The sequence below is a fragment of the Nicotiana tabacum genome, chromosome 10, assembly GCF_000715075.1.
Source record: "Nicotiana tabacum cultivar K326 chromosome 10, ASM71507v2, whole genome shotgun sequence".
Taxonomy (NCBI): Eukaryota; Viridiplantae; Streptophyta; class Magnoliopsida; order Solanales; family Solanaceae; genus Nicotiana; species Nicotiana tabacum.
In genome coordinates this window covers 20,485,167-20,508,958 of record NC_134089.1, presented here as the reverse complement: position 1 = coordinate 20,508,958, position 23,792 = coordinate 20,485,167, and the positions used below count along the sequence as shown (strand labels likewise).

At 33.2% G+C, this 23,792-nt stretch overlaps 1 protein-coding gene across 2 annotated transcripts; it reads left to right on the top strand.

Annotated features, from left to right (window-relative positions):
- The first annotated feature begins 14,899 nt into the window (after positions 1-14,899).
- Positions 14,900-22,174, top strand: LOC107800434 (uncharacterized). Of its 2 annotated transcripts, none has more exons than XM_075222660.1 (5): positions 14,900-15,540; positions 16,841-16,929; positions 17,041-19,017; positions 20,682-20,880; positions 21,334-22,174. In XM_075222660.1, exons 1-5 carry the CDS (start codon positions 15,489-15,491, stop codon positions 21,930-21,932), a joined length of 2,916 nt encoding a protein of 971 aa, XP_075078761.1. In that variant the 5' UTR covers positions 14,900-15,488; the 3' UTR covers positions 21,933-22,174. The 2 variants fall into 2 exon arrangements, with proteins under 2 accessions (XP_075078761.1, XP_075078762.1); XM_075222661.1 differs by lacking the exon at positions 14,900-15,540 and adding an exon at positions 16,408-16,496.
- The last annotated feature ends 1,618 nt before the right edge of the window (positions 22,175-23,792 follow it).

Here is a 23,792-nt window from a genome sequence, read left to right as displayed (position 1 = left end):
CATCCAATGTATTTGATTGAGATTACTTGTAAACCGACTCTGTTTGCTAATAGTACATGCTATATCTGGCTACGTACAATTCATGATATACATCAAACTTCCCAATACTATTGCATAGTCCAGTTGTGAGTCACTTTCACCTTCATTATTTTGAAGTGCATAACTCACGTCAATTGGAGTCTTGGCAATTTTGAAATCCAAATACTTGAACTTATCAAGTACCTTTTCAATGTAGTGAGACTGTGATAATGCTAGACCTTGTGGAGTCTTGTGAATTCTGATTCCTAAGATCACTTCAGAAACTCCTAAGTCTTTCATGTCGAATTTGCTAGCCAACATGCATTTTGTAGCATTTATATCTGTCATACTTTTGCTCATTATCAACATGTCATCAACATATAAACAAACAATGACTTCATGACCTGGAGTATTTTTAATGTAAACACATTTGTCACATTCGTTGATTTTAAATCCATTTGCCAATATTGTTTGGTCAAATTTTGCATGCCATTGTTTGGGTGCTTGTTTAAGTCCATAAAGCGACTTAACAAGTTTGCACACTTTCTTTTCTTTACCAGGAACAACAAAACTCTCAGGTTGTTCTATGTAAATCTCTTTCTCCAATTCTCCATTTAAGAAAGCTGTTTTAACATCTATTTGATGGATTTCAAGACCATACACGGCTGCTAGTGCCACTAACACCTTAATAGATGTTATCCTTGTTACTGGCGAGTAAGTGTCAAAGTAATCAAGGCCTTTCTTTTGTCTATAGCTTTTGACAACAAGTCTTGCCTTATATTTGTCAATAGTGCCATCAGCTTTAATTTTTCGTTTAAAGATCCATTTCGAACCTAAAGGCTTATTTACTAGAGGAAGATCAACCAATTCCCATGTATGGTTATCCAAAATTGATTGAATCTCACTATTGACTGCCTCTTTCCAAAATGCTGAATCAGAAGATGACATAGCTGCTTTAAAAGTTTGAGGCTTATTTTCAAGCAAGAATGTCACAAAATCTGGTCCAAAAGAAGTAGATGTTCTTTGACGTTTGCTATGCCTTGGATCTTCTATACTTGGAGTATTTTCCTTTGGTTCTTCCCGAGGTCGTTTAAGTCTTTCACTTAAAGACTCACATTCAGTTTTATACAGATAAATGCTTTCAAAGAATTCAGCATTATCTGATTCCATTACCATATTAACATGAATCTCGGGATTATCGGATTTATGAACCAAAAACTGACATGCTTTACTATTTGTAGCATATCCAATAAAAATGCAATCTACTGCTTTTGGTCCAATTTTAACCCTTTTAGGTAAAGGAACCTGTACCTTTGCTAGACACCCTCACACTTTGAAATATTTCAAGTTGGGTTTTCTTCCTTTCCATTTTTCATATGGAATAGATTGCGTTTTGCTGTGGGGTACTCTGTTGAGTATCCGATTAGCTGTAAGGATAGCTTCCCCCCACAAACTCTGCGGTAATCCGGAACTTATTAATAAAGAATTCATCATTTCTTTTAATGTCCGATTTTTCCTTTCCACAATTCTATTGGATTAAGGTGTGTAAGGTGCAGTAGTTTGATGGATAATTCCATATTCCTAACATATTTCTGCAAACGGAGATTCATATTCTCCACCACTATCACTTTTAATCATTTTGATCTTTTTATTCAATTGATTTTCTACCTCATTCTTGTATTGCTTAAATGCTTCAATTGCTTCATGCTTACTATTAAGCAAACAAACCTAACAATATCTAGTGCAATCGTCAATAAAAGTAATAAAATACTTTTTTCCACCTCGAGATGGTGTCGACTTCATATCGCAAATGTTAGTATGAATTAAGTCTAAGGGATTTGAATTCCTTTCAATAGACTTATAAGGATGTTTTACAAACTTAGATTCAACACATATTTGACATTTCGATTTATTACACTCGAATTTATGCAATACTTCTAAATTAATTAACTTCCGCAAGGTTTTATAATTGACATGTCCTAAACGAATATGCCATAAATCATTTGACTCCAATAAATAAGAAGAAGCTGAAATTTTATTCATAGTGTCAACAACCTTTACATTGAGTTTGAAAAGGCCCTCCGTGGGGTAGCCTTTTCCAACATACATTTTGTTCTTGCTTACAACAACTTTATCAGAAACAAATATACATTTCAATCCATTCTTTACAAGTAAAGAAGTAGAAACTAAATTCTTCCTAATAGTAGGAACATAAAGAACATTGTTGAGCGTTAACACCTTGCCGGAAGTCATCTTCAGGAATATCTTCCCATAACCTTCAATCTTGGATGTTACATTATTTCCAATGGAAATTTCTTCTTCGGGACCAGCAGTAGAGTAAGTCGCAAATGCTTCTTTGACAGCACAAACATGTCGAGTGGCTCCAGAGTCAATCCACCACTCCTTCGGATTTCCAACTAGGTGCATTCCGAAAGCATTGCACAAAGATCATCAATGTCATCATTCTTCTCCACTATGTTGGCTTGTCCCTTCTTATTATCCTTTTTCGGGAGACGACAATCAGGGCTTTTGTGACCAACTTTTCCACAATTGTAGCAGCTGCCCTTGAATTTCTTTTTGTTCTGCTCCTTAGTTTGTCCAGAAGACCTCTTCCTTTTCTTACTTTTTGGAGTAGTCTCCTCAACGATATTAGCTCCCATGATCGTTGAATTTCCACGAGACTTCTTCTCGGCTGTTTTGTTGTCTTCCTCGATCTTTAGATGTATCACAAGATCTTCCAACTTCATTAGGCGCTTGTGCTTAAGGTAGTTCTTGAAATCTCTCCACGAAGGAGGCAATTTTTCAATCATAGCAGCCACTTGAAATGCTTCATTCACGACCATACCTTCAGCAATAAGGTCGTGAAAAATAAGTTGAAGCTCCTGAACTTGGGTTCCCACAGTTTTGTTGTCTATCATTTTATAGTCTAGAAACATGGCAACCGCGAACTTCTTCAAGCATGCATCTTCTGTCTTGTACTTCTTCTCAAGTGCACCCCATAATTCTTTCGAAGTATTCATTGCACTGTACGCATTGTACAAGTCATCCTCTAAAGCACTTAAGATATAGCCTTTGCAAAGAAAATCTGTCTGCTTCCACGCCTCAACAACCATGAACTTTTCATTGTCCAGCATGTCCACAACAGGCGTTGGAGGCTCTTCACTAGTGAATTTCTGCATACCAAGTGTGGTAAGCCAAAAGAACACCCTTTGCTGCCATCCTTTGAAGTTGGTTCTAGAAATTCTCCCCGGTTTCTCGGCCGGAGGAACAGCAGTGCGGCTTGACGAGGCTATCGTCGTTGCACCAACAGTCGTAGAAGGATTTCCGTTATCAATTGCCATTTCTCACTGTCAACAACAGAAGAGATCAATTAATGGCAAAACCAGAACAATAAATAATACTGTAATCAATAAACAGTAAGTAATAAAAACAACTGAAGTTTTTATATACTGTTTTACAGAAAACGATGAAGTTTTTTATGTTCTTCAAATTGTTTTCTGAATTTCAATACTCCGATGAAGTGTTTATATCTTCAAATCAGAATAGTAAAATTCAGAAAGAATACAGAATATAATAAAGAAGTAATTTCCTTAAGATTGTTTTTAATCTGTATTACTGTAAATAAATAAAACAGTAATCTTTCTGAAAACAGAAACAGAAAGTTAGTAGAAATAAATTCTGAAAACGGTATTTGAACTTCAGAATAAATTTTGAAACGTTATAGGAACAAATCGAGCCCACTGGATACACTGTGTGTTCTTAAGGAAATTATTCCCCTCAAGTACCCGAGGTTCTAGAATATATCCTTCCAGGATAGAACGATTTAACTCACCGGAGTATTGGTACCAAAAACGCCGATGAACAACGAACCACTCGAAGGCTGTAAAACATACTGGAATTTTTTTGTGCAGAAGAAGAAGAAGATTATCAGAAAATTTCGTAAGTAAATATTCTGGGATTAGAAGGTATATTTATAGCCAATTTGGTACTGTTTCTGAAAAAGTTTGCAACCTTCAGAACAACCATAGTTGTTGGAACAGGATTGACACTGTTTCAGAACAGCCATAGCTGTTGGAAATTTTTGCGAGAAAATTAAAACGGATTTAAAATAATCCATGAAAGAAAACGGGCCAAACCGGACCGGGTCGCGGGTCATGGGTTATTCCGGATTGAATTTTCGTTAATTAATTTAATTAATTAATTAAATATTTGAAAAAAATTTTGTCCAAAAAGATTAATCAATCAATCTTTGACCAAATCTGAAGCCGAAGCCGAGCCCGAGCCGACGGTGCGACGCTTGCCTTCTTCTTAGCTCTTTAAGAGCTAAAAGATGAGCTTCTCTATATATACACAAAGATTTTCTTTCCTTCTACCAATGAAGGACAAAGTGCATTAGTAAAGTGAACTCATTCAAAATTTCATTTCTCGCCATTTTTTTCCCCACCATGTTTCATTCACGCTTCTTTTATTATTAATAACAAAATCCAACAGAAAATCTCTTCCTTTCTCTCTATCTCTATTTTTTGTCCATATTTTACTAAATTATCTTTATTTCTTGTTCTTGTTTTACTAAATATCATACCATCTTTACATAGTTGGATATTTCCACTACACAAAGGAATCTTAGCATTGTCAGTAATTTATTTATAATAATGATGTGGCAGTTTTACAAACTTGTCTTGTCCTAAATTTGGTTAATTTATCCAATATTCTTACATTCTGCCAAAAGAAATCTCAGCTTGACATTCATATTAGACATTTTTAGTAGTAGAAATATCATCTTTCTGCTAGAGAATTCCAGCTATCACGAAAGTGAACCATTTTAGATAAAGCAAATCTTGATAGAGGTGGTAAGCAATATACTATATTTTGAGCTTTTATAAGCTTTTCATTTCTAAAATAGTTGGACTGTGAATTTAAATGGAGAAATATGATAAGTGATATTAGGTGTGCGAACAAAGTTCTACGTTGATAGTTGAAAATATTTGAAGTCTATATAGAAAATGTAGAGATATCTTAATAGTGTGAGGCATTTTGGGGAAGCCAAGCGGGTTTGGCCTAAAACAGACAATATTATACCATGTTAAGAGTATCTTCGGACTTATTGAGCTAAATAACTGTTATCAGAGTTCAAGTTCAGTGGGACGAGTATGACGATGACAGAGTGATGATGTGGGGCTTAGTTTGCTTACTCTTACGAGTTTGGAGATGCGCACCCAAAAAGAAATTAGTTGCGGGCTTCGATTGCCATAAATAATCTAATGATTTTGAGTGACATACAGTGAATCTCAAAATTGACGTAGATTGTGGCAATGGCAAGGTGAAGCTAGTTCGAGGGTGAGACCTGTAGATTGTGGTAGTGGGCCCCATGGAACTTAGTTCAAGCGGGAGATTGTTGGGTGTGCGAATAAAATAGCACATTAGTAACTGAAAAGTTTGAGAGCTTACATATTATAAAAATCTCTTAATGGTACGAGGTCTTTTGGAAAAAATCATACAGATTTGGTTCAAAGAGAACAATAACATCAAAAGTATCATTGCACCGTTTTAACGTAACAAATAAAAATTTATATATTGATTCCTAACTTGTTTGAGATTGATACCTAGCAATAGTTGTTATTATAGTTGGTGAAGCAAAGCAAATACTTATTCATACTTTTCCCAACATTCTAACATTATTTTGGTGGCCAGTGGTCACCATTATAGAATGCTATAATTAGGTTAATTCTAGAAGATTAATTGATTCCTTTATCAAGGGTGACTTCTTGATTTAACCCTAATTTAGGGACATTCAAAAGTCATCATAGTGGATTTGGACCTACAAAACACAACTTTAATAATTAAGACAATTTGCATTTTTAACTTTCTCTTTAATTGTTTGCTTTAAGTCAAAGTTATTCAGTTAAACAGCTCCATCCTTGTTAAAGAAGTTTTAACTTGTCACAACTCTCAGTAAAAAAATATTTAAGAGTACCACGTTGGCTACTCTATATAATAGGGACGTATATATAAGTCCAAAGTCTTCTTTGGCTCTTTTGGAGCTCGGGATATAACAACCTAATATAATCTCATTGGTGGGGTCTGAGGAGGATAGTATGTATGCAGACCTTATCCTTATTCTGGAATAGAGAGGCTTTTTTTGATATACCCTCGGCTCCCTCCCTCCAAGAACTCTCCACCTTGCTCTTGGGGTGACTCGAACTCACAACCTTTTGATGGGAAGTGGAGGGTGTAAAGGAGAAAACCACTCTTGTCAAAAGAGCTCGGGACTATCATTCCAGAATTTTGTCTGTCTTAAACATAATTAATAACTCATGTCATATATTATTATACAAAGTACAGGGTTAAATAAGATGCTTTATTTTCTTTGGCTACAAATTTGTTAAATAGTTTCTAAATCTTTTTTTGTTGGAAAAATTCCCGCGAAAACCCGTAGCAACTACACTTTTTAGGTGCGCATTGGGTAATTTGTTCACTGTGCAAAAGTTAGCAAATTACATAGTATGAGATATAAATCGCACTAAGAAAGTCCAATGTGACGAGCTCTGACTAAAGAGATTGCTGGTGAGGGAAATTGATCTCTGGCATCTCATATGGCACCACTTCCCTACCAACACAGCCAACCCTCGCGGGCTATAGTTTCTAAGCTTTAAAGTAACGGTTTGTAATAATAATTTTTACATCGTTAAATACTAGAAATGAAATCTTAAAAAAAGAGAGTAAATAAACGATTTCGAAATTAAGTTGGGATTAAAAAGTCTTTTAGCTAACAGAGTACTGATAATAATATAATAACGAGCCTTTTGTAAATCAACATTTTCTTTAAAAAAAGAAAATAGGACCACTTATTATTAGTTACAGTAGTTACAATTACTTGGTATGAGGGATAATAGGACCAAACAAACAAGTTCATACAAATAAGACAGAGAGTCCCTTGACATTACAAAAAGTCAGATTTAGCTATAGTTTTTCCTTGCAAATAACTTGTAGGAATAAAGTAGTTCAACAATTTTCTATGCTCTTTAGTTTCAAAAGAAGAGAAAAATGAAGACAAAAAAAAAAAAAAAAAAAGTGTAACGAATGGTGATAATGGTAACTTCTTGACAATTGCATTTTTGTCTCCTAGAAGATAAGTATTGGAAGCTAACTGTATCAATTTGGATCTTTTAGATGTAATTTCTAAGACATCAAGTAACTCATTTTTTTAATTTCTCGCCCGACGTTCAGGTAGACGCGAACTTATGCTATAAGAAGAGGGATCATCAGATCTTGTTAACTTCGATAAAAATTTAAATATAAAAGTGCATATATGTTGAAATATGATCATACATTTTGCTCGAAACCCATAAAATCAGAAGTCCAATAGAGGTACTGATTGAGCAGTTTGCTCATGTATTCCTACAACCTTTACATTCTAGGTCTGCCTCTATGTCCTGGTACTTGTATTACAACCCCGACTAAATTCACATTCACACAAATACTCCCATGTTGGGAGGAAAACACTCTACAAATAAAAATGATTTCATACCTAAAACTTGAACTCGAAACCTCTAATTGATAATTAACTTAACTTATTACTTCACCAAAATCCTAATTATTGGTATCAAGCAACTCATTGGTGGCGTGCTTTTAGTCTTTTTTACTTTGACTATTTTAACAAACCTACCAAAAGTTTGGTAGCTTGCAAAGGGATATAATTAAAAAAACAATAACAGTGAAATGGGAAAATAATACAATAATAACAGCATGGGGACAAACATTATTGTGATAGCATGGAAACAAATGATTCCCTTGTTGTGATGAGTATAATATTTGGGCTTGGCTTCACCATTCATATATATCACACTGAAAAATTGGTGCCATTCACCTCCATCTAATCAATCCTACAGTAACATTTGGTAGACATGGACAAAATAATAATCCTTACTTCAAAATTGAAAATATTTAAAAATACAATACAGTCTCCTCCGATATATATTATCTGTCTTTCAAAAGTTACGTTTTAATAAAAAAAAATTAGTTATAAATTGGTGTGACACGCATTAAGTATGTAGGGACCACCTCCGGGTTCATCCTAGTTCTGATTCGAAGTTGAAAAAGATTAGATTGGTTTTGCTAAATTTTATTTTAATCCGAGTTAATTCTTATCATTGAAAGCTCTCGTGGTTTAAGTTGTAAAAGCAAAACCATCGCCTGAAACATTTTATTTTTTATAACGAAGTGGGAATATACTATACACTCTATCCATCTCAAAGAAGATGGTTGTATATGGAGTATGAAAGTTAATATTATATTTTTCTGTGAATTCCCACAATGTTAATTTACATTCGAAATTTATACTTATAAAAGTGTTTTAAGTTTTTATTTTTATTTTTATAAGTAGTATTTTAAATAGCTGATTTTTAAATAAAAAGCAGAGCGGTCTATCGCTCATATTTACATTGAGGCTAATTCGGTAACACGTGCATGATCAAGTCAATATGCCTTTCAATCAAGAATCTCGTTTTGAATGACATGTGTTTGTGTATTCTATTATTTCTTCGCATGGTGTAGAGATAATGCTAGGGTTCATTTCCTCGCTTGATTTCGAAATAGTTTTTTTTCTTTGTTATTTTTTCTGTTTTAATTAAGAGAATAATAAGGTACCACTTATAAAGGGACAAGAAATCCTAGAGGTTATGTAGGCCTCCCTAGGCTTAGCCTTTTCATAGGTGAAATTTTCAAAGGTGAAGATTCGACGTCGATATTTTTATGATTTTAAAATGTCATTTTCTTTAAAAAAAAAAAAAAAAATCATTGCAAGAGATTTTGGTGTTTGGCTCCATTCAAGCAATACATAATTCATTTTGTCTTCATCTAAAACCTTTCCCCATATTACTCCATCCTTCTCGCATTTCCTCCCCATCCCTCGCAATTCCCAAAAATATAAAATTGTGTCAATCAAATGAGAAAAAAAAAGATATAAAAATAACTCATAAAATAATGATACATAAAGACTACAAAGTTCGATGTATTTAATTTTAGAAAAAAAATACTGATTAATCCTATAACTTTTAAAATAAATTAATATATTGAAAGAATTAGACATAAAAACACTAAATCACATTTCTTATTAAATTTTTAAATTTTTTAATCCAAAGCTATTTGACTCCAAAAGAAATGCAAGAATATTATATGAAAAATGAGAGTAAAAGAATAACTAATATGGTGGTACTATAGTTTCCTCTTCTACTACTCCACTTGTTATTTTAGTGGTCAAATTGACTTATTATAAGAGTCATCCGAATTGTTTGAAGTTTAGCCTAAACATATCAATCTTATATTGTACTTATTATAAAATTAGGTAAATTTCATTTTGTACTTGCAAAAGTACAGTATTAAATCATGAAAAATTCGACTAACGATATAGGACAACAACACTATTAATAACGTGAGAGCGACAATAGTAATTGTGAACAACGAGAATGAAAAAATGACGTTTATAAGCTTTCTTTTTTCAAAAGCACTACAAGAAGATAGGGTAGCAATTAACTTATCTTATCTTCTGAGTGGATTTGTTGGTGTTACTTTTCTCAACTTCTGAGTAAATTTGCTGGTGTTACTTTTCTCAACTTTTTACTTTTTATGTCGTTTTAGTGATTTATCTCTTAAATAATAACACCGCTTGCAAGAAATTCTGCGTACGCCCCTATGTCTATCTCCTTTCCTTAATAGACCATCCTTAAGCCCCAAATTGCCCAAAATGGAACCCATACAATGATCAATTGCACCAATAGTGATGCCACAACTCTATATCGGCCTCATAATAAAGTTGACTTGGATACTACATCGATACATTTGATCCCAACTATTAGCTGAGGGTCAATTTACATTGTTTCACAAAGTATGGAGAATAGCATTATAAGGTTGGAATAACAACATTCTTGTTAGTTTTGAAAATCAATGCAGCAGTCTCTTTAGGGGTTTATAGGTAAATTTTATATACAGTCAAATAACTATGACTTTTTTTCATCAAAATCATAAAACTTTGTTTTCTCATACAAAAATCAAATAACTATGAATTTTTTTTTTTACCAAAGTCATACCACTTTATTTTCTCATACAAGAATCATAAAATGTTCACTAACTCACACAAAAATAATAATGGTTGGAAAATTAAATTTTCGATAGTATTTTCTTATTTTACTTTTTTTAATTCTTAGTCTAATAAATAATTATCCAATTAAAATAGAAAAAATATGAGTATATTTTTAGCCGTTCTTAAAAATAATAGCCGATAAAGTATTATATATATATATATATATATATATATATGTGTGTGTGTGTGTGTGTGTGTGTGTGTTATATAACATACACATTCTATATATATTTTGGCTAGCAAATGCAATTAGTTTCAGGCCGGCCGATTAATTTTATATTTTTCTCTTAAATATGAATGACCCAACCTAGCCTGATCCAATACCCATATACGCAAGTTAAAATAATTTTGAAAGTGAATTCTTCCCCATAAAAAAATTAGTTCAGAATGCACGAGATTCTGACAAAAAATAAAGGAAATAAAAGGTATAATTAGAGAGCACTTGAAATAAAAATGCTATTGATTTGAATAAAAATCTTGAAAAGAAAAAATAAAAGATAGAAGTATCATGTTCAGAAAGGTCGGGTTATGTCATTCCTATTTTAATTAGGTTATTATTTGTTAGACTAAAAATAAAAAAAAATAACAAAATAAGAAAATACTACTAAAAATTATATTTTTTGATCACTGTGATTTTTGTGTGAGTTAGTACAAGTTTTATGATTTTTGTGTGAGAAAATATAGTTATATGACTTTGATAAAAAAAATCATAATTATATGATTTTTGTGTGAGAAACAAAGTTGTATGACTTTGATAAAAAAGAATCATAGTTATATGTCCATTTGTGAAATTTACCCGTCTCTTTAAAGTAATTTTTTGTTATGCATAAAATGTGTAAACAATTATATAAACCAAGCTTTTATAGAAATAGTTATTGATCGGAAAATCAAAATAATCGTTGTCAGATAAAACGCAGTAGAAAAGTTTTAATTTGAATAGTAACTTTAATTTGAGGTCTTGAAAAGTTATGAACCACAAAATTCCCAATTAACTCTTACACTTTATAATTCAATAATCCATACTAAGACTTCTTATTTTGCTATTTTATCATTCAATGAGGAAATAATGAAAGAGAAGACAAGAACGGCTAAACTCGTCATGCATCATTTTCAACTTAGTCGTAATTCCTTTAGATAGTGAAATTGACTTTTAATATCGCTACTTTAATGAAATCATTAATTTGATAAAATTGATGTTTGAAATTATTATGGATACTTTAGCATGTGATAAGTAACTGGACTTATAGGGCTAAAATTTTCAATGAAAAACAATTAAGGTAGTCCGTTGAGGTTTTAATGTTATTTATGTTACATTCAATTTTTTAATAAAATGTAATAAATGTTAAAACAAAATATTTACAACTTGTAAGCACAAAGTAAGGTTGTCCTCTTCTTTTGGTCTCTATTCAGACTTTCTTGTACTAAAACTTTAACTCGAAAATACAGAAGTAAGAATTCTTAATATTGGAAGAACAAATTATTTCTTTGACCTTCCCACGAGCTTCTTCTATTTTGTACAGCAAATATAAAAATCAAATTTGGTATTTGGATTTTTTTGTATCAGTGAATAAAACCTTTTACTTTAAACTTTAAAATACTCGAGTTCTATACATAATTTAAAAATACAACCTTACAGCTAAACATAAAGAAGGAACTAAACTGCAATTATTATGGTAACAACCAAATTACAGACGTGTAAACTCTTCATTTACTAAAGCTAAAAGTACAAACATATCATTTTTTTTTTTGGTAATTGATTAAAAGGGATTATCTTCAAATTAGATAGCGGAGTCAAATTTTATCTTCACAAATAGTTGGAAGAAGTTTTCTTTTTGCAGACAAATTAATTAATGCATGGATTAACGGGAGACAAAAATTTAAATAGTGCACCGATAAGGTCATTTACGTAAATGCCCCTTGTTGGAATAAACAAAATTACCAAGGTGAAACTCTTCATTTACTGAATTTAAAACCTTTTACCCAGTAAAGTTAAAATTTCAAGTTAGAATTTGAGAATTGCTCTCAGAAGGGAGTCTTGGAATAACGATAAAATTATTTTCCGTGTGGTTTATAGGTCATGAGTTCGAGTTGTCAAAGCAACCGTTAATGCTTGCATTAGGATAGGTTGCCTACATCACACTCCCCCTTACGTCAACGCGAGATGCTTGATACTTCTTTTTAATTCGAGTATTCCCCTCTCAATAGTAACATAGTGGTAAAAGCTCAAATGAGAAGTACATTTACTGTTTTTATAACAGTGTAATATACTGTATATTATGCCCTACTTGGCTGCTACCAAATCAATGATTGGTCTATTGATGTTTAGTAAAACTGGTAAAAAGTATTTCAATATTTTCTTGTGTTCTAGTTTAATTCAATTTGCTTTTAAGCTATGATTTTTTATTTTATTTTTATTTTTGTATGGTGGGTGGGACAAGTTAAGAAGTTATGTTGTTCTAACTTCTACCACTCTACTTTCTGGCTTCACCAACAATATTTAAACAATTCAAATTACCCTTAAAAAGACGTCTTTATTAAAAAAAGACAATGGAGGAAGCTTCAAAAAATAGTAGTAAAAGTTATAGGGCAAGAATGGTTTCTTTTCTTTTAAAAATTTGTAGCTACATTACCATAGGTTTAAATAACTACAAATTTATTCTAACTTCTCCCTAGAGCTAATTAATCACATTCCTTTTATAGATAAATTTATGTACTTATTATTATTACTATTATTATTATTAATAATAATTACGCCTTACATGGGAAATTTTTTACAAAAGTCGAGTTGATCTTGTTTTTTAAGTTACTCGCATCAAGCTTATTATCCCCCCCTTTTTTTTTTTCCTGACAATTTTAGATAAAAGTTTAGAGAGAGACTTGGACAACACCATTTTAGTAGGAAAGTGGTTACAGACATCCAAAGTGATTTTCTCTTTTTTTTTTTTCTCATCCGGTATCTAATATTTACAGCGGGACCAGACTAAATCCAAATTCGCGTTAAAAAGTCTCACATTGAGAGTTAAAATGCTCTCTGACAAAGGCGACTTTATACCCAAGACTCGAATCTGAAATTTTTAAGACTTTTGAGTGTCTGCACGAAGATTTACCAAAATACTAAAATTATTTACCTTATTATATATTTTGCCAATATTATTTATTATGGACTTCCCTTTTTGAAAAGTTCAACGACTTTAATTACTTTTGATTCCGAATATCATTAATTTTCGGGTTGCAGCTAAGTACTATGTCATTAAGAATAATCTTATTATTGCATTGAATTGGTCAAAATTGGAAAATAAAGTCAATTATGTAGTCCTTGTTGAGAAGTGAAAGATAAATATTTATGACTTTTATCTACCTGATATATTTGAAATTTGAAATTGACAAATAAAGGAAGCAGAACAGGAATGTTCCTTTAAGGCACAGTACTAACTTTACTTCAAAGGGAAAATAAATTGGTATTTGTTGCATATAACTGAAAACTGAATGGAGGAACTTATGAATAAATTAGGTTCATAGGCGAATTAGAGGGATAAATTTGACCCAATTAAGGTGGAAAATTAATTGAGTTAAAGACAAATTTTCGCGAGATATGTCACATAAGAAAATTATTTGAACTCTGGAATGGGTAAATATAAACATTTTCGAATAGTAAATGAACACATTTGGCCATATTTCTCTAAATTTGTGGTTATTTTTGTTTTTTCTCCTACCATATATTGTAAGGTGTAAGCAAAGGGCGTGTTTGAGAAATATTTTTCAATTTTTTTTCCCCAATCTTCTCCACCGCTACACTTCACCCCTACCCCACCCTCTACCCCCAACCCTTGATTATTACTCTGGTCAGTAGACCCCGACTTATTACTCTCTCACGTCCTTACCCACTTTGTCTAATATAGTATTTGCCTAAAAAAAAATTGAAAATATTTTTTGATACCTAATAGAACACCGGAAAATAAATAGTTTCTTAATAAGTAATTTTTTTCGTGCCAAACACACCCAAAGACTCGCAACTTTACTCCCTTTTTATCACTATACCTTTAAAATAAACATTTTCATATAATTCAAAGTAATAGATTAAAATTTATTAAACATCTTTATTTCTTGCTTTCTTTTCCAAAATAATCAAACATTTAAGAAATATTAAACATAAAAAAAATGAAGAATCGTAATACAATGTTCCTAAGGCCCAAACCAAAATTTGGAGCCCATTTGGACATAAGAATTTTTTTATTTTTTTTCAATTTTTTTTTCAATCAGTGTTTGGCCATAAATTTTTCAATTTTTATTTGAAGATGAATTTTGGAATTTTTCAAAAATTTGAAAAGCTCCAAAAAACTATTTTTCAAAATTTTCACTCAAATCATTCAAAAAACTTCAAAAGCAACTCGAAATTATATTCATGTCCAAACACAATTCTAATTTTCAAATATCATTTTCACTTTTAAAAAATTCTCACTTTTTTTTTTTGATATTTTACAATTCTTATGTCCAAACGCTCACTTGGTTAGTAATTAACCAAAAAAATCAACAAACTAAACATCTTTTATTATATAACCAAACACGTGCTGGCGATAATTTTCCAAATAATAAACTTAGCAGGAGTAATAATAAATAAATAAAATAAAACAGTGCCAGTCAAGTGACGTGGCGTCAAAACTTAGCACGTAGGTCCCACTAACCCCACTACACTCTATTCCACCCGCGCAGATAGGGAAATAGCGAGTCCTCCGTATCTCTCCCACTGTGTCACGTTTTTGTCCTTATTTTCCCCTATTTCAAAACTTTTGCATTTCAAAATCTCTCTCTCTCTCACACACACACACACGCACTCGCAGTTTCTCTGCACCCAAAATAAACTCATAGCTTAGCTAGAATGATAAGTCCTTCATTAATGTCCACCTCTCCCTCTCTGTCATTGTTTCTCTCTCTATACGTATTTACTCTCTCCCTTTCTTTCTCTCTCTACAATGTGATCCGTTAATCATAATTTCTCTTTCTCTCTCATACACACACGCACACACTCTCTCTCTGTGTTGTGTCAATGTCTTTTCAAAAATGATGAAGCTGTGAAGATGAAGAAGAAGAATCTAGAAAGCTTGAGCTAGGGTTTTCTTGTTCCTTTTTTTTCGTTGAGTTTTTGAAATGGAGCTGGTGGTGATTTTCGAGGTTGTCGCTTGCTTTTTTCCGAGATTTACGATCTAATAAAAAAATTTCCCTCTCTCCTCTTTTCAAAATCCTTTTAGTTTTTTTTTTCCGCCTTTTTTTTTTTTTTTTTTTTACTTTTTGTTCTCTTGCTGTCTCCCGAGCTGGATATTTTTTTTGAAAAACAATGGAGAAAAGTCGTCACAGAAAGTCCAGAAGTGCTTCGGGAATTATGGAAGGTTAATTTCTCAATTCTCTCTGAGTTAACTGTTTGCTAGAATTACTAATAGTAATTTTGTTTTGATGAGCTAAATTTTGTGGATGAACAGAAAAATAATAGTAATATTTACAGTGAATAAATTGTTTTCTGAAAATGTGTCTTTGATTCGGAGAAATTGGATGAAATCTGGTTGCCTGTTTGACCAAATTAACAAAAACTGAAAAATAGGAAGATGATTTATGGAATTTATATTGTTTATTTATTTACTCTTACATTTTGATAATTTAGCTGTTGTAAACATTCTCTAAATTTTCCTGTGTGTATTTGAATGGCAGACGTTTAAATGAATCTCTCCATTTTTTTCTGATGATAATTTATTACTTTTTGACTGAGTAAGATTTTCGTCGTCTTATGTATGCCATTTTTAATAGTAGTGGAGTATTTAATTTGGGAAGCAAACGCCGTTATGTGGCATAATTGACTCTTTCTTTATGAATTTCTCTTTCAAATTTACTTCGTATCCTTTTTCTTTTCCCTTTTTAGTGAGCTCGGTAGTTACTTTTATTTCAAAATTTTCTATTTTTAAAGATGAAATAATACATTTAATGTTTTTTTTAAATTGTCTTCTTCTTCGATGTCGTATTTTATCTGGATAATTGCTTTTCTCCCTATTATGTACATACCCCTTAGGTATGGCTTTAGTTTTTGTTTTTATTTTTAAAATAATTTTGGCTTCCCAATTTTTTTTTTCAGTTCTTACTTTAATTAAAGTAAGATGTTTTCCATGAATGATTAGGCCCTTTATGTAGTGGCAACACCATCATTTTGTTTTTGTTCTAGTTTGTTTTTTTTTCATTATGTTATGCGATGGGTTGATTCACTTAGAGCTGTTCTGCTTAACCCTATTGTACTTTCCTCTCTCTTCCTTGATGTTCACTAACATAAATTCCTGAAAGATTTAAGTTATATAACAGGGTAAAGATTTTTTTACACTATTAGTTATTTTAACTATAATAGCATGTTAGTTGCAATTTTTACTAGTACCAATTAAATACTTATCAAGAGATTTACATGTAATTACCTTATATATTACTAATCGTGTAAATATTTTTTACGCCGTCAATACACTTAAACACATTCTTGAATGGTGCTATTGATTTTCTTTCGTCTGTTTATTCTTCCGCAGCTATCTGAGCATGTTAGAAATTTTACTGTTCTTTTAATACTCTGCTTGAAGTTTAATCGGAGTTGCAGCTACCTCTCTTTAATTGATGATATGCAAAGCGAGTACTGACATTGTTACTTGATCCCATGTCCAGGAAGTAGACTAGCTCAGAAACAGATTGCTACAACAAAAGTGGCTCTAAATTCTCGTTCCTACAGTGATGGAACTGCTAGGGGAGATATGGTCTGCCAATGTGTCTATTTCAGCATTTTTTTGGGATATCTCATGGTTAATTAGTTGTCAAATAGATCAATAGTTTTAGCTGACATTCATAAAATATTTTCCTACCTGTAGATTATGCTTGATTTAAGGAAGAGCTCTTCCAAAGGAGTTACTGGGACACCAATTAAGAAATTGCTTGCAGAAGAAATGGCAAAAGAAGAAGGCGAATCAAAGAGAAGGCCGCCCAGCATTGTTGCCAGATTGATGGGTCTCGAAGGGATGCCATCTCCGCAGCATGTTGGCAGACAACAAAGAAGGTTATCAGACAGCTGCCAACACAGAAATGAACAGATAGATCACAGGAGGAGGCAACTGTTCGATGAACAATCTAGTAAAAGAAGCTCCATGGAGCACCAAGAATTCAAGGATGTGTATGAGGATTTGGAAGCATCGCATGTTGCCAACCGTCGTCATTCATCAAGATGGAGTGAAACCGGTAGATTTGCTACTCCTGATATGGCCCTTATACAGCAGAAATTTATGGATGCAAAACGTCTTTCGACTGATGAAAGGTTTCAGAACTCAAAAGAATTTGATGACACTCTTGAGGCACTTGAATCAAATAAGGAATTATTGATAAAGTATCTTCAGGGACCAGATCCCTTGTTTGTGAAGCACCTGCAGGATCTGCAAGTTGACACTGCTAGTTCTATGTGCAGTCACATAGCAGTTTTAAAGCCATCAAATTCTGTGAAATATGAAGGCAGTGTCAAATCCTCCAAATCTGGTAGAGGCGATTCACGTAAACAAGACATCAACTTGCAGAAAGAGCGCATTGATGGTCTCTTACTCCAGTCACAGCATCGTCATAGTGGACATAATTCCCAAAAGTCATCACCAGTTTTTCCTGAAGGAAAGGAGGAAAATATTCTTCCAACAAGAATTGTTGTTCTAAAGCCGAACGTTGGGATAACACAAAGTGATGTTACTTCTGTTCCATATCACCCTGACATGAGGAAGCATGCACAACATCCTCGGGCTTCACCTGGGGGAGCAGGACTAGAGGAAAAGAAAAGTTCATCTAAGAATATGGGGATATCAAGGCCCAAGTCAAAAGAAGCAAGAGATATTGCAAAGGAAATTACGAGGCGGATGCGGGACTCTTTTGGGCCTTCTGATGGTGGGGATGGATATTTTAGAAGTTTTGGTTTTAAAGGATATGCTGGAGATGAAAGCTCTTGTGATGTGTATGAAAGTGATTCGACTGGTGAGTCAGACATTACAACTTTGTCTGGTAGGAAGTCATTTGGCAGGGGTAATCTGAAAAAATCTTCATCGCAAGGTTCTTCTGAATCATCAGTGGGCAGGGAGGCAAAAAAGAGGTTGTCTGAGAGGTGGAAGATGACTCAATATTATCAAGACATTGAAATGGCTGGTAAGAGTAGTACACTTGGTGAAATGCTTTCTTTACCTGATGGGGTAACCAAACCCGATCATTGTGATACCATGATGCATGTTGAAGAAGCCACTATCGAACTTGTTGGCAGGAAAGGAACTGCTGAATGGGATTTCCCTTTGGGTATTAGTAGTAGAGATGGTTGGAAGGATGTATGCATTAATGATTCATCAGGATACAGGTCAACTTCTCCGCCTTTTGGCAGCAACAAGCATAGAACCAGAGGACGAAGGGAAGTTTTTTCTAATTGGCAATCCTCAATTCCCAAAGATCCCGTAAATAGGGAACAGTCTGTAAATCACCGCAGAAGTAGGTCATTGGATGGTATACTGAATTTGAGAGATGAATTCTTATCCAAAGACTCTAGATCTAGCAAGAAGAAACTTCATTCCGGTCGTCTTGGTAGTGGCTCCTCATCAAAAGGCAAGCTAAGCCAGAGAATTGACATGAACCTAGAAGAAAATCAATCTGAGAAGCTGCCTTTAGCTTTGCAGGTGCCTGCTGCAGATGACACGCGTTATATTAATGCTTCGGATAATGCTGAAACCGAGAGTATAACCCTGTCATCAGAATATTCTGTTGAGATGCTTCAAAAGCTACCTGCAGAATGTTGCAGTGCTTCTCCTCTTAACCAAGAGGTTTCAGTTCCTCAGGTTTGTTTATTCTTGTGTAGATGTTTTACGTCTTCTCACTTAACGTTGTTTCCATATCTTTTTCTTCTTTTCTCACTAGCTGTAAACCTGTTGGGTTACCTTGCTTAGCCTTGGTTTGATATGGTAACTGATGCGCTTTTGATTTGGCTATAAGTTTTGCGTAGTAGATTTTCTGTCAGTTGTGTACTTGTGTTTTAGAGTCTTCCTAGAATGTGGGTGTTTTATGTTCTTTGGTGAATTTTCCTTATTGGGCATCCTTTTTCTCTGACATTACTGCTTTCGGAAATGGCCACAATGTCTACTTGGTGAAGTAGTGTAGCCAGCACTAAGTGGCATCTTCCTTATTCAGTAATATTGAGACAGAAAATTTATGGATTCTGGCTGGCGAATTTCATATTTAGATGATGTTGTGCTATATGAGAATATGTTAGTTGAGAATTCTGATAGTTTTAAGCAAATGACTGTATACTAGTTGGGGGGATACAAGTTTCATTTCTCCTTTTAACAGGTTGTTTTAGAAAATGATTTCTGGATTTATTTGATTACACGTGCAATTGACCACTTCCTTTTTGAGGTCCAAAGAATGAAGAACACTTCTCGTTGTTTAAGCGCATATGACCAAAAAATGAAAGTGCTTTTAAGTAGGGAATAGTCGAACATAAATGGTATCAGTTTTCTGCCAATTATTATCTAAAGAGGAACATCCTCTTAGAAAATGATAAAATGTTCAAGCTGAAAAATTGTCGATGTTTATTGCTTGAAAGTAGTTGAAATACATGTGATTGTTTTCTAGATATAACAATATTATCTGGAATTTCCTTGATTAACTTCATGGGTGACCACTTTGCAAGTGACTGAACTGACTAATCAAGTACTCCAGTTTGCATTTTCTTAGCTTAGGCTTGACTAGTCTTTTAGTAAGCTCAAACTGACATGGCTATCTTTGTCAAAAGAAGCTCAAAACAGTAACTAGCTGACTGGGATGGTTTTTGGTCTATCTTAGCCAATCATTGTGATTTAGTGTTATATAATGCTTTGCCCTCATTAAAATGTTGATACCTTAAAGTTCAGCCTGTGTTTTATCCACTTTACTACTCAAAAAGCAACTTTATGATGTTTTTTATTTACTGACAAATTTGGTGCTGTCGGCCACTTCAATAACACTAAAGACGAAGCCTAATGGGAATTGGTTTGTGTTATGATTATGGTAGAACTTGAAGGGTGCATTTGTATTAAAAAGACCTAGGAGGTCCGGGGAAATTAAGCCTCTTTTTTTGGGGAAGACGGCTTAGATTCCTGTTAACACATCTGGTTTAAGGTTTCCCATTTTGGACGTTACGGATTTTCAAATTGTTTGTATATGGTCATTTACTGTTGGATTTTCTGATTCAACAAGTTGAGGAAATTGCTTATGAAATACTCTTTGAATTGGAGATATACATTGAATAATTTCAAGTTGGAGGGTATTTGATAGTTCTTCATTTTAATTGTTTCCAGAAGAGTAGTAAACTTGCGCCAAAAGGGTGGGCAGGCTGCGGAGTGTGGTTAATTAGGTGTTTAAAACACCAAAGATTTATTAGTTTGTATGTTTACAGTACTTTTCTATTTGTGTTTTCAGAGTTTCAAGTCATTTTTATCTTACTGTGGAGCTTTCTGTTATCTAGGCAGTACTTCCAGAACCATCACCACCATCACCTGCAGCAGCTTCTGTTCTTTTGGAGTATCCTGCACCTGAACCTGAGTCGTCAGTAAGCTCCAAGGAGGCTGATCATCCTAGTCCGCTTTCAGTTCTGGAGGTTCCATTTACAGAAGATGCATCTTCTGGTTCAGAATGCTTCGAGAGAGTCAGTGCTGAACTTAATGGTACATCTGATTATCTTGATCATCGCAATTATTTGCAAAATATTACTTCCAATCTCCAATATCTGTCATGTGTTATTCTAATAGTTCGTAACCTTCAAATTAAGCAAATAAAATAAAATAATAAGAAAAGGAGAAGACTCCATGCTTATTAACTGCAGACCTACTTTTCTGAGGCATTTTAAATCATCAAAACACCTTGTGTATTCAATTGACAGGGTGCACCTCTGATGATGATTTTTTTAATCTGCATCTTTTATGCTTTAGCTACTCACCAGTTGAAATTGCTACTCCTGCCCGAGATGCCAATGTTTTTTGCATTTGAATGATGACAATTCTAGTATTTGAGACCCTTAATGCCGTTCTCATCATTGTTATTGTTATGTCTTCTTCTTCTTCTTGTTCTTATCCCCGTATTTTGAGAGTTATTTATCCACATACTTGTATTCTTGCCAGAGCTTCGGATGCAACTGAAGCTCCTCAAAATGGAGTCAGAGGCTTATGCTGATGTAGTAGTAAGTGATGAAGAGGTTGAAGGACCATTAGCCGAGGCCTTCGAAGACAAGTGTAGTTTAAGGTCCCAAAGCTGGCAAACTTATTACACATTAGATGTGCTCACAGACTCTGGCTTGAGGGCATCCGATCCTGACACATTCGTAACATCTTGCCACTCTCTGGACTCTCCTTTGGCTCCCTGGATTTTTGACAACCTTGAAAAGAAGTACACTGATGAAACAACTGGACCGAGATATGAAAGGCAGATACTGTTCGACCGTATAAATATCAGTCTGTTGGAGATTCTCAGGAAGTATGTGGATCCTTGCCCGTGGGTGAAGCCAATAGAGGGTATTAACTGGAAGTGGCAGAAATATGGGATGATGAATATGCTGCAGCATCTGCTGAGAAGCCATGAAAATGCTGCAAATGCAGACACGCCCGCTAATATTGTGGAAGAGATGCATTGGCTAGAACTCAAGGATGACATTGATCTGATAGGTAAGGAAATTGAGAAACTGTTGATAGAAGACCTCATAGTAGAAGTTGTAACTATGTAGAGGCAATCTAGGTAGTTTCATACTTTCATAGAACAAAAGATCGAAGGTTTAGGAGGTAACTAATAAAATACAAATGTTGCATCACCTAGTATTAACTATAGCATAGCTTGATGATATTAAATGCCAGTATCGGGCACTCTCATTACATGAAACATAAGCATTCTGAACTTGATTTCTGTAAGTACAGCAAAATGCATTTCTAACCTGGCACATGAATCAAGTATTTTGATATTCAGCTCGAATGTAGTTTCCTTTTGTGTTTCCTTGTCTGGGCTGTGGAAAAGGGAGTACGACGACAAAAGCAGCTAAATCTTTCGAAACTAGTTGCAGGAGGCCCGTGCTAAGCCCGGGCCCAAACTCAAGATATTTTTCTTAAAATTAATAATTTTATTTTAATTAAATAAGTTTAATTTGTATCATATTTTTTTACTGCATAAATAATTTAATATAGTGACACGTCGATCAAGTCTTGTTGATAAGTCTTCATAATTATTAAAGTTTCTTAATCACATAATTGAATAATTTTGTTAAGGAAAAAATTATTTATGAGGAAGCAAGTTGGGCTGGAGAATTAGCAAATACTAAAGGGACACAAGTGATTAAATATTCTATAAACTAATATGATTTAAAGTGTTCAAAATAATAACTCCGGTCAAGATCATAAATTGAAAAATATTTGGCATTTTTATGAATTTGTTAGCATATAATTTCTTTAGTTATAGATTTCTTTTTTTATTTTATTACTTGTTCACTCATAATTTCACGTGGCACAGGTTATGTAGTTAAATGTGGGGATTTAAGTTAGTTTTAGACGAAATTCAAAAAGAATCCTAAATTTATCAAAGTGAATTAACCTTAAGAATCAATTTAGTTCCATACTTCACGCTTAAAAAATCGATTCTATGTTACTAGCAAAGAAATTTTAAGGAGATTCGATTTTGGCTGATAATGGTACCTTCATTTTCAATGTTATAACGTGGCACTGTCAATAATTTATACTTCGGAAAAGGGCCAAATATACCTCTCTACTTTCAAATATTGTTTACTTGTACCCTTCGTTATATTATTGGGCTATCCATACCCCTACCGTCATACTTTGGAACAAAAATACCCCTTTTTTGGATGGAGTGCCACGTGGCAGCACCATATTAAAATGACCCATTTCTTTGTTTTACCTGACTCGTTTTACAAAAAACCCACAACCCGAACCATATTTTTGTTTTTCAATTTTTTCTTTTTGTAAAACTTAAAAAAATTGCAAAATATTATCGTTTTTTTAAACTGAGTAGATACTGAAAAGGTTTTGCAAAAAAAATTGTAAAAACTGAAAAAATCATTTTTTTAACAAAATATTTTTTTTTGTAAAAACTGTAAAAACTGAAAGAAAAAAAATCAGTTTTTAACAAAATATTTTCGTTTTTTAAAAACTGAAAAAAATATTTCCAACAAAATATTTTTGTTTTTGAAAAATATTTTTTTTTTCCAGTTTTTTTTTAAAGATTTTCTTTTTGTAAAAACAATTTTGTATAAACTGAGTTTTTTTTTGTAAAAACAGAAAAAAGTTATTTTCGTTTTTGAATTTTTTTTTTCATTTTTTAACAAAATATTTTTGCTTTTTAAAAACTAAATTTTTTAAAAAAACTGGAAAAAATGAAAATAGGCGTCGGGTTGTGGGTTTTTTTAAAAACGGGTCGGGTAAAAAAAGGAAATGAGTCGTTTTAATCTGGTGTTGCCACGTGGCAATCCATTCAAAATAGGGGTATTTTTATTTCAAAGTATGACAGTAGGGGTATAGATAACCCAATAGTATGACGGTATGGGTATAGATAGCCCAATAGTATAACGAGGGATTACAGGTAA

Bases quoted from the DNA above. Each gene is read 5' to 3' on its own strand.
- LOC107800434 (XM_075222660.1), top strand. From the start codon at position 15,489: ATGGAGAAAAGTCGTCACAGAAAGTCCAGAAGTGCTTCGGGAATTATG. The intron at 19,018-20,681 runs GTTTGTTTATTC...TCTGTTATCTAG, and splicing joins AAGAGGTTTCAGTTCCTCAG to GCAGTACTTCCAGAACCATC. The intron at 20,881-21,333 runs GTACATCTGATT...TATTCTTGCCAG, and splicing joins AGTCAGTGCTGAACTTAATG to AGCTTCGGATGCAACTGAAG.